At 32.6% G+C, this 12060-nt stretch overlaps 1 protein-coding gene across 1 annotated transcript in view; it reads right to left on the bottom strand.

The window, feature by feature from the left end:
- Nucleotides 1-1427: 1427 nt before the first annotated feature.
- Nucleotides 1428-12060, bottom strand: part of LOC124356644 (nose resistant to fluoxetine protein 6-like) — a 51900-nt gene continuing 41267 nt past the window's right edge. The window contains exons 10-14 of the mRNA XM_046807769.1: nucleotides 10962-11103; nucleotides 8032-8221; nucleotides 5291-5433; nucleotides 3377-3497; nucleotides 1428-1631 (exon numbers count right to left, since the gene is read on the bottom strand). Of these exons, the coding sequence (XP_046663725.1) occupies nucleotides 1555-1631; nucleotides 3377-3497; nucleotides 5291-5433; nucleotides 8032-8221; nucleotides 10962-11103 (673 nt within the window). The 3' untranslated portion in view covers nucleotides 1428-1554. The remainder of the gene's footprint in view (nucleotides 1632-3376; nucleotides 3498-5290; nucleotides 5434-8031; nucleotides 8222-10961; nucleotides 11104-12060) is intronic.

The following is a 12060-nucleotide window of genomic DNA, read 5'->3' as shown; positions in this document are numbered from 1 at the left end:
ATCCGGAATGTAACTCAGTAATTCAATTTAAATTGATAAATCTATTGTCTAATCAATTTTTAAATTCTGTTTTTATATTCATTTATTTGATGCGTCAAAAGACGAGGGTAATATAAAAAGTAACTAAAAATATAATGAGCACTCCCAAATACTTCTAATTTTGTTGTTAGCTGAAATTATTTTTTCTCGTACACCGATGGTTATATGAACTTTCAATGGTTCAACAATAAGAACAATACAAACAAGATAAATCTATTTTCAAGCGAGGTGCAAATATAATCATTTAAAATAAATCACAATTTTATTTATAGTTAAGTCATACAATTAAAATATTCCATATCACAAAAGAACCAACTTACAGGCATTCTAAATATTATACCACCTTTTCGCAATGAAAACAAATTAGTTGGTAAATAATAAGACATTGCAATTCACAAGGGGTTGTAGAAAAATAATAAATTCATATATAGTAATTAAAAAATTATTTAATGTTACCATATTACGAGTGGAATCGTTATTCCCTGCTTCGTTCATATTGTTCCGTAAAAAATCAGAAACTGTCATTGTAAACAATATACTCAGCTTCCCAAGTATCCGTGAGTTATATTTAAAATATATCCACCCCTACATTCCACTTCTTGCGTACCAGTTCAAGACAGAAGCTCATATAATTTACGAGTAAATAACCTGAATACGATTGTTAAACCAGATGATATAAACTCTGCAAAGTTTCCAACCATTCTTGGGGCCAATCTTGCGGTAACCGCACTTAAAGATGTGGACACATAAAGCTATGCGAGCTAGAGTGCAAGTGTTCGATAATCGTATAAAAATGAAATAGGTCCTTCTCGCGGGTGAACATTCTGAGAATTTTTACGATTAAAAACAAATTACAGGATGCTCCGATTGAAAACCAGTTTCCCATACTTTTCTTCGGAAATGATTACCTATTGAAATAAAGTAATCAACGCATAACACTACTCACAAACATGTTGATCAACCTTTTGTAACATGAAATCCGGAATGTAACTCAGTAATTCAATTTAAATTGATAAATCTATTGTCTAATCAATTTTTAAATTCTGTTTTTATATTCATTTATTTGATGCGTCAAAAGACGAGGGTAATATAAAAAGTAACTAAAAATATAATGAGCACTCCCAAATACTTCTAATTTTGTTGTTAGCTGAGAAGTTTATAAATGAACAATACTTAATTTCCATTCGGAATGCCTTAATGTCACATTTTTTACATTGCACAAACTCTAACTGTACAATAAGCTAAATCTAATTCATTTTACTTCGCAATGCAGCACATCTGACGTTATGTTAAAGATTGGGTTTTAATTATGGCTTATCACTAATTAAAAAGTAATATACGATTTACAAGAAGTTGACAAAACCGACCATAAAATGTTTGTCAGTACACATAACAATTTTATACATCACAGAAAACAGTAAGGAACTGCTTTTATAAATGTTTGACTTGATGTTGATCTCGATGTTCTCAGGGAGCCAACCCACCGCAAAAAATACTCGTACATCGGTTAGCAGATCAAGGGTTGGTCAGCCTGTAACTCCAATCACTCTCCTCTTTGACCTCCTTGACGTCCTCCGAAGTTTTCACAGATTCTGCGGAAATAATTTCTTATTAGTTGTTTTCTAGTTTTCGATTATATTTGAAATTGTTTATTTATTTATTCTTCCAACGGAATTACACCAGTAGTACATACAAATAAGTTAAAAAGAGTATAAACGATTAATAGCACTAATAATATTTACTTATATAATTAAATAACAAACAGTGTTAACAATAAATAATCAAAAAAACAACGAATAAGTAGGAAATATAATTTAGTTAACAAATAATCAAAAAAGGTAAAAAAGACAAATACAATAATGGATAGTTAAATATCAAAACGAGCAACAGTAATACATTTGTTATGTGTGATAAGAAATACATAACAACAAAGTGATAAAAAAATTTGACAAGTAAACATATGCAAAAATAACAATATATAACCAGGAACATACAAGAAAAAATAAATAATCAGAAACATGCGTAAAAGTAAGCAATAATCAACAGCAATCTTAAATAATTACAAATAAAGATTAACACTTGTAAATACGTTACTAAATCCACTAAATGCATACTAGAATGACGTGCGTGCTTGTGTTGGTGTGTGTAGGTGTTTATTAAATTATTTATGGGAATTAAAGCACTCTTCAGCGATCTTAGCGATATTACCCGTAGCCGTATTCGTATTAAGGACAATAGAGGTTAACTTGGAACCATCTAGGCAGACCAGTGCGTTAACAAATTGATTTTTGCTTGATGACCTCTTTGGCAAATTAGATTGTTTGGTCTTTCTTGAGTAAAATAGTGCCTACGATACTTACTGCTCTTTGTAATTAGTTTTGAAGGTAATTCAATATTATTTATAAATATTCTCTGCAAAAAATTCAAATGGTACTTTTCATTGGTTAGACTTTTCCAAAATTTACCTTTTTCCAGATTTGACTGTCTACAAAACTACTGTGCCTAATCCAGTCAATTGCATTTATAAAATGTTTTATGTTTCTAACATAAATGTTAGGATTTGAACTGTGATTTCTATTTAAAACGTGTGATTTTTGTAAACATGTGTTATTCTTAATTCTTTTATTTAAGTAGATGTAATTAAAATGTTTTTTATTAAATTTTAAGTTTTCTTTTAATATTACGAACATGAAAGTCAGGTAGGCTTGAGTTTCTTTGTAAAATAACAAGCTTGGGGACCGTGACAGTGCCTTGTTGTGGAGATAAAACATATCTTATTGTCTTATCTTATCTGTACCTTATCTAATCTGTATCTGTATTTTACTGTTACTAATAAGTGAGATATGTTCAGTTGTATGTTATAATCTAAATTCGAAGTAATGGATCGGCTGAGTTAGTTAATTTGAAGTTAATAATCCTTGCTAACTGTAACAAATGTATAAAGGGGTTTAAAGCATAAGATGTGATATATCTGCCCTCACAGACAGGTGTTCACTTCATCAACAAGCTGCCCAATGGTAAAGAATGCCGCAACACCCAATGTGAAAAAAAAACTCATTTGAAACTCTTTTCCGTATCACAAGAATTTTATAATGTTAACGAGCTTTTGGAATTTGACTGGGAGATCGTCCAATTAGGAGATTGACTTTGGCGCACTATGTGGAAAATTGGCAAAGGATGTACGATGCCTGAATGTTGAATTGTATGTTTGAGTGTGACCCTGATGTAGGAAGAACGTGCCAAACTTTTGTTCTGAACATTTAATATCAACGTTTTCTATACATATAAAACATGTCTCTGCAATAGATGTGTAACATTGATTGATTGATTGACTTACGGTGTTCCGACTTGGCCGTGGTGAGATGTTTGAAGAGATAACGGCAGGGGGTCTCAATGTACAGGAACAACACAAGAGACAGCAACAGCCCAAGGGTCAAGTCTGAGATTGTCCAGCTTATCTGAAGGCATAAAAATTTCAAAGTCTCTTACAGGTGGCTAGAGTCGGGGTAGGATTTAAACTCATTCACTAAACTAAGTTAGATACATTCATTAACAAATTTGCCAGGTAGTATAACCAAATTATTAGAATAAAAGAATATACAAAACACACACAAAACATAAAAAGAATTTAAAGCAATACTCTACCTTTAGAAATCTCAAACTCATCACAAAACTACTCGATATAATATTATTGATCCATAATCCAACCTTATTTAATAAAATCCTTATATTTTTCTTTGCCGAAAATGTTTTAAAAATATCACTCATAGTTAGAAAGAAATCGAACTGGAAGGATTATATAACTTAAAATAAATATATTTTATATTGTAATCCATCTTTGTTTAGTATATATTCCTTGTAGTGGCAATCTCCATATACCTTGAAAACTTGATTAACACATATTGTGTCTTAGAAAAAAAACAGTCCAAGAATGTTACAAGTTTTAATTGTTTCTAATTTGATTAAGAGTTGAATTGTACAACAAAATTCGGTGTAAGTCGTAATTATTATATATTATGATAACGATGGTTCATGGAAAATGTTAGTAAATGAAGAGATCCATCATTTATCATGATTGTCATATTTCCTCATATTTGAATACTATAGAAATTTGGTAGTTGCACCTTATATTTGTTAATTGCTATGTTTTATATTTATTTATTTTACTTTTATTTAAACGGCAATGTCATTACCTACAGAGAGAAGTACATGCAAATATATACGTACAGTAATTATTTTAGCTTATACAGACTGGTGTGCATCAGCAAATCGGGGAAATATGTCATCTATAAATAAATATAAACTTCATACTTAAAATAACAGATAAGTATAAACTAAGTTAATGCTACAACTATGATATGTAAATATAAAATGTAAGATTTAAATAATGTTAAAAACAAATAATTCCTTAATAACTACTTTATTCTTGTCTAGTGACAAGATCAAATCTGTATAATTAAATCAATGAAATTGCATTGTAAAAATCAATTTTTTTATTGGTATACAGGTACGAAATTACCTTTACATTATGTATGGTCCTAAGTTACATGTAATTTAATTGTTCTGAAACAAATACTGAAGAGACTTTCCTTAATTTCTAGTGTGGTTTAACCTTGTAAGGAGAATGTCTCTGGATTGATAGACGTATGCTTATTTTTATGTTCATTTTATTCGAACTTTGAAACAATCAAATCATTTTATTGACTTAAATGAACATTTATTGGTATATCTCTACTGTGTTAAATTGCAAATTGCTAAACGTTCTTTTAAAATTTTTTGAATAACTGAAAATAATATTGTTTTCTCAAAATAATGTAATCTAAACCTATATTAAAAGATTTAATAATAGTTTCCGTAAAACGGAGAAGAGATTAAATAAAAAAAAGTGTAAGTTTACGTAAAATAAAAAAGACTATCAAGATGTTTTAGTTAATTAATGCCAAGAAACCTTGTTTTTGTTGGTTGCGATGCAGTTATAAATAAATAATAAAAAACAACTGAAATTGTCAATTGAAAACAATATCATATATAATAATGTTATGATTAGACTGTAATTTCATTTAACACAATACCAACTTTAAGTATTTTTGATTTATGAATAAACAACAATCAAAACTATTTGTGATTGAGTTCTAAAATCTACCAAAGGATACATTACATAAACAATAAATATTTATAAATACGAACATGTTACTATAATAAAACCGTTACTGTTTTAGATATAACAGATGGTGTACAACATAACACTCACCAGCCCGTAGATGTCAAATTTGGAAGGTGTCCGGGCGGCGGCCGCGGCGGCAATCTGGGGGATGTTGTGTACCAGGTACATGCTGTAGGACAGTTTGCTGAGAGGCACAAACCCTTGCCATGAAAATATGTCGGAGATGAACGCTGGAAAATAATGAGATCCTGTGACAAATTCGTCCAAATTCATCTTAAAAGAGAGGAATAGTTAGGAAAGAAAGAAAAATCAACTAGAAGGAAAAGAAAGAGTGGTATTTAGATAACATACCCTAAGGAGGAGATAATATCACATTGTTTTTGACAATAGAAGGGTTGTAAAGGAAAAAAGGATTTTTCGGACATTTCCCATCGTTTAGAGATACAAAAAATCAGTAACCAAACACCTACGGACGGCGAATGCAGACCTATTGTGACCTGTATTCTGTAGTTCAGTTTTAATAATGAGTGTTGTGTTTTTTGTTTTACTAAGTGCATGTTTTAGAGTTAGTTCAGTTGACACACAACATGGTGGTTGTGATTCCTGACATATGCGTGTCACATACAGAGCGTTCTGGTATGATTGGGTTATTTTAACCTAGATTATATTTATGTGTTAGGTTAGATATTCACCTGAAGAAGAGATCAGATTTCAGATTTCGAAACGTAGTACTGCTGATATTTTATGTCACTGATCAATAGCAAATATCACCTTTTTAACTTGCCAGTAAGCAACTATAGATTTACTTGGGTGAGCTAGCGGGTGTATAACGAAAAGCTGACGATCTCACTTGGGTGAGGTCCACTTGTGTGGCAAAAGCAAGTTTATAACGAAACGTAGTAAAGTAAAGTAAAGGCTGAACGCGTGAGCAAAAATGTGGGAATTCCACAAACCCACAGACCTTTTACTAATTCAAAGGTTTAGAAACGTTGCTACAGTATGTTTTACATCTGCTCAAGTACGTTTATCAATGAATCGATATGAGGGAGTATCAAAGGGAAATCGACAGACAGACGATTGGACTTCCATTCGACCTTTTGACCACAATCAATAGAATTCTTCCTTTAATCAAGTAGGAAAGTGTATGCCAATTTTCAAGTCTGTATTATGTTCCCTATCAAGAGTTATCTTATCTTACAAGTTACAACATCTCTAGGATCTTTCTATTAAGAGCCATCGCATACAAGAGCAGACGTTTATACAAACAGATACATGGACAAAGGTTCCTTTTGTCCTTTGGTGAAGAGGAAGTTTTTTACGAAGTGTAAAAGGATCTATCGAGAGTTTTAGTACAGACAAACAATGACACGATTACAATAAGACCCTATTGGGTGCGTAATAAACTATCTATATAACTTTTAAATAAGATGATACAACAACTTGATTGTGTCAGAGCTCCATTAAATCTTTTACATCATGCCAAGTAAAGGGTTAAGAAGCATCCAGGATACATAAAGTACCCTATATTATACAATTAAATAGTTTTTAAGTCAAGGAAAATATAAGACGTAAAGTAGGTGAATCTAATTTTGACTATTAAACGAGATTTCGGAAATTTGCAATCGTCATAGTTTATAAAAGGTTTAACACAACGTTTCGAGGATTGGAATCTATCCTCTTCGTCAGGTGGGGGAGGTATTAATACATACAAAAATAACGAACAGAAAAAAGTAAAGAATAGATATAAAACGGTCCATACATACCCAAAAGCTGCTTGGAGTCCAGTCTAGACGTTGTCACTGCACAGGATGCAAGAAGTCTCAAGCGCAAATCACAAGTACGAGGATAACAATCACACATCACCCTGATGAATAGGATGGATTCCAAACTTCGAAACGTTGTGTTAAACCTTTTATAACCTATAACGATGGCCAATGTCCGAAATTCTTTTATCCTTTCAAACCTTCCATCGTTGACGAGTTTATGAAGAGCCGCTGGGACGAAATTCAAAACTAACACGATCAATCCTCTGGTTCTGGTGTGGCAGTGGCAGGATTGTCTGGTGAAAATGATGATGAGAGTAAATGAGATAAACAAATGAGATGACTGTGTGCGTGAGTGAATGAAGTGTAGGCCTACCTTTTTTATTATTTAAATATTTTATGACGTTTGTATGCAATTTTATTATTGTTAACGCAATAAAGTGATATTATTTTTATTATTATCGACAAATCACAAATAAGACGTAGCATAGTTGAATCTAATTTTGACTATTAAAACAGGATTTCGGACATTGCCATCTTTATAGGTTATAAAAGATATAACACAACGTTTCGAGGATTAGAATCTATCCTCTTCGTCAGGTTGGGGAGGTATTAATACATACAAAAATAACGAACAGAAAAAAGTAAAGAAGGGAAAGGAAAGGGTTCAAAAGTACCCAAAAGCTGATTGGAGTCCAGTCCCGGCGTTGTCACTGCACAGGATGCAAGTCCCGAGCACAAATCACAAGTACGAGGATCACAATCACACATCACACTAGCACAGGCAACAGTGAGATACTACCTTTTTTCTGTTCCTTATTTTTGTATGTATTAATACCTCCCCCACCTGACGAAGAAGATAGTTTACAATCCTCGAAACTTTGTATTATACCTTTTATAACATATAGGGATGGCAAATGTCTGAAATCATGTTATCCTTTCAAACCTTCAACAAATAACAAACTTTAAACAAAGTATTAAAACAGACTTAAAACAATCGTTAAAAAAAAATTGCACTAACGTTATACTGATGCACATAACTGGAGAAGGGAGTCCTTAACTTACTTTTGGTGCCGAAGATGAGTGAGGTCAGTATAAGGGCGAGGCCGAGGGCGAAGACCGTGTGGTTGGTGGCGGCGTAAACACTCGCCTCTAGAGGTCGGTAGGGTCTGGCAGGGTCTGTGTACAGCGCTCCACTCCAGTAGGTCAGGAAGCAGATCAACAACCCCGTAACTAGCAAGAGCCATGACTTGGTCTGCAGAGAAACTACACTTAGATAAGCAGTTACAATATCAAGAGATACACAAACAAAACGTATTGAATAATGTATGAATGGTACGAGTTTTAATCTGTGTACAATATTTGCTACAAAGAATATATCGTACAAGTATTCAAATATTCTCACCCCCAAATATTTTAACTTGTATAATTAAAATACCCCCCACCCCCACCCCCCGGTCTTAATACGCCAGTTTAAATAAGACTTATTCACTTTACTTTTTTTTACTTTTGAAGACCTTTCAATTAAAGAGTGATCCACTTAATCAATTTTGTCTTTGGTGTAAGTCAACGACATTGTTTCACCTCTACAGATAGTAAAAATTAAGAGTACACAGTAATCTACTTTTCTAATTGCTTTGTTCGAACTGTAAAAATGGAGATTTCCGTTGGAGTGTAAAATAACATAAATAAGTAAGGCACAACTCCCTGAATCAGTACAAAATTATTGACTTTGTTGGAACAACGTAGCTTGGTAGACTATAGACCATTGGTAGAAATTGTTGTGTTAAATAATTCAATTAGATAAACCCAAAAAACCAGCAATTTAAAAAACTAACACTTTATTAATTTTTTGCCTGAGTTCTGTAGATCCGGTAGATATCATGTTTTTAGGACGTCCAATCAACTAAATTCCTAGAAATATATCTTGATCAAGGTGAGATGTTCATATCAGTTGCGTGTGTTAAAAAATTATCCTGAGTCATTTATGTCTTGAAAAAGTTGGCTAAATACTGCCCTACTCAGGATTAATGACGCGCATTATGGACTGACTACCCACATTTCCCCTATAGAGTGATACTGTGGGGTGGTGTTCCAGTTATTGCTAATTTGGGACACCAACGATCAAGAGACATCTGCAACTAAGGTTTCAGGTCAACATTTTGCCTAATTCCACCAAAAATGCTCAGTAATTCAAAGTGGTCAAAACTCGGCTGAAATCAGCATCCCATGCATTTTACAATGCTGACGAGATTTTGGCATTTAACTGGGAGACCGCTGATTTGAAGACAAGAAAATTACTCCAAAGATAAAAAATTCAGCTTTTAAAACTAATTTAAAGCAAAATCACACCCTTCTTAGAACTACACCCAAAATATGGTTTTTATGTGAAGTTTATTGAGCAACAAATGTTTAGAAAAAAATCTGTATAAATGTATAATGTTATGTATAAATGTATAATGTTAGTATAAATGTATAATGTTATGTATAAATGAATGTTTGTCTGTTTGTCTTTTATATAATCGTAAACTATTTGACTGATCATTATGAAAATTTGTATGGACTTTTCACGGAGAAGGTATTATGTTATGCCCATTGATGTAATTCGCCACCAGGCGGCACTGCAAAAGATAAAACGTTTTCAAAGCGCCTGCATATTATAATCTGCAATTACGAGACAGTTACGTATATTAGATAGCCAAACATTATTTGAAGGGGCAAAGTTATGATGTATATTTGCATTTAAAATAAACATCAGTTTGAACTTAAAGCTTGAATGTTAGACCACTTTATAATAAAGTACATGTACATGTATAATGGCTATAAACATACACTTTTGACATTTTTTTTTAAATCGTGGCAACAACGCAAACTCTACATCAGCGTTGGAAATATAATTCATTTGAACCAGAAGCGCTTGTACACGGGCAAAGCTTAGGAGTTAATTCTGAAGTTTTAACTAGTAATGAACATTTCATAAAATAAAACAATTTCTGCGATGTGTATTTATTATGATATTATGTATTATCATAGCTTACCTAGTAGGTAGAATGCTACTGGATGTTTACTATGAACCTTCATAGATTTCCTTAAGCGTTTTCACTACAAGGTTATGTTGATAATAAAACGGTGATAAATAGTGAAGGCATTCTTTATGATGAAATAGCTCGCCGCTTCAGAGAAGGGAAGAGTCCCCTCTTCATAGACTCTGGTAAAGTTACAGGTTCCGCATATCTCAGATGTTTATCAATAAATAAAAATATGACGGTGATTTCCTCTTGATTTCTTTTGTCCTTCTTCGGTAGAAGAGTATTCAAGTAAAGCGAAAAGTTTTAAGTAGTAACAATGTGGCAAAAGCTTATGTTTTGTTAAGACTTAAATATTCTTTACTAAATGTTTATAGACCATTATTAAAGTATTTTTAATATAAATATTTAGTAATGATATATGATATATATATATGTACTATTTAGTATAAATATTAATTCTGTGTAGAGGATTCTGCAAATTATAATTTCCAAAAACAAATGTTCTTAAAGGCACATCTCTTAGAAAATTATATTTGTCATACAAGTACTTGGTGTTTTATACTTTAGGGTTTTAAAGACAGAGAGAGACACGGACAGACACTCTATTGACCTTTTGACCCCAGTCAATTAGGGGTCTGTACAATAAAATAATCAATAGCACTTTTCTTTGGACTAACAGTTTTCCTATTAACAAAGTTTCAGGCCTCGAGGACCTTTCTATCAGTAGTTGTCGTATAGAAGGACAAACGAAAACACAAAGACATGATTCAAAGAAGCCTATAGACTCTTGAGTCCTTTACCGTTAATCAATGATGAAGATATGAGAGTTTTTCTTTAATTATGGAAGGTTTTAGTATCCTTTGGATAATGACATCCACAATATCCACTGTTTTCATTCTCTTGGCAATGTACTCACATGTAATGTAATGTAAAGATACAGCAGTATGTGGTGCGGTGACTACTCACCCTAGGTAGTTGTGTGGTGCTACGTCCTCTGAAGACAGCGTACCCCGCCAGTACGCCCACCACCAGATACCCTGGACCTCTGTAGTGTGCCTGGCTGTACACAGAGACGTACAGGTCGTCGGTTCGCACCTTTTCCCACATCCTGTACACAACAATCTAGGGTAGTGCCTATAGTTCTGTTCTGTTCCGTTCACAGATTCCGTAGTGACAGGATGGAATTTGAGGTTCCGGAACTGGAACCGTTCCGACCGGAACGCTCCAGACTCGGAACTAGTTCGCGAGATAGTTCCAAATCCACGCGTTCAGTACTAACAGTGCTTGTATGCTCATTTAAGTTTCTGGCCGATTCCGCTCCGGTACAATACAATACTACGTTCCGATATTTGAATTTTAAACACAAAATCTATCTGCCCAAGTTGTCTTTGTGCATCATAGATACGTAGTTAAATTAATAACAATTAAACTTTGTGAATGCTTATATTCGCAAATATCAATTTAAATTCTAAATCCACTCATACACCTATACGTGATCAAAGTAAACTAAAGAGTGTTATCAAAAACAATTTTTCCAACAACAACAAACACAATAAGAAATATTTATGAAATGAATTGAAATTTCACATATTTTAAAATTATGATATAAAATACAATGAGCGAAATTGAAACATAGTTATATGTATAGTATATATTTAAAAAAAATATATATGTGTGTGTGTGTGTGGTGTGTGTGGTGTGTGTGTGTGTGTGTGTGTGTGTGTGTGTGTGTGTGTGTGTGTGTGTGTGTGTGTATTTAAACATAGTATATATTTAAAATATTACATTGAAACAGTAAAATAAAATATGTTAAAAGAAATTCCATTATTTAAATACTTAAACTTTACTACTCAATTACTAATGTTGATCCCAAATTTAAAACAGTTTTTTTTTAATTAATGAAATATTTTTGTTACCAGGGAGAGCTTTAAACTATAGCGGCGCGAAAATGTTATTTGGTAAAGTTCGTTAGTTAAGTCTACGAACACTAAACGTTATAGGTTATATTAGTTATTAAAAATAATTAAGTACAAGTTTTTCACATGAAAATATTGTGGTTGCCTGG

This window comes from Homalodisca vitripennis, chromosome 3 (genome assembly GCF_021130785.1).
Source record: "Homalodisca vitripennis isolate AUS2020 chromosome 3, UT_GWSS_2.1, whole genome shotgun sequence".
Taxonomy (NCBI): Eukaryota; Metazoa; Arthropoda; class Insecta; order Hemiptera; family Cicadellidae; genus Homalodisca; species Homalodisca vitripennis.
The sequence above is the reverse complement of the archived record's forward strand: the minus strand, read 5'-3'. Positions and strand labels throughout refer to the sequence as shown.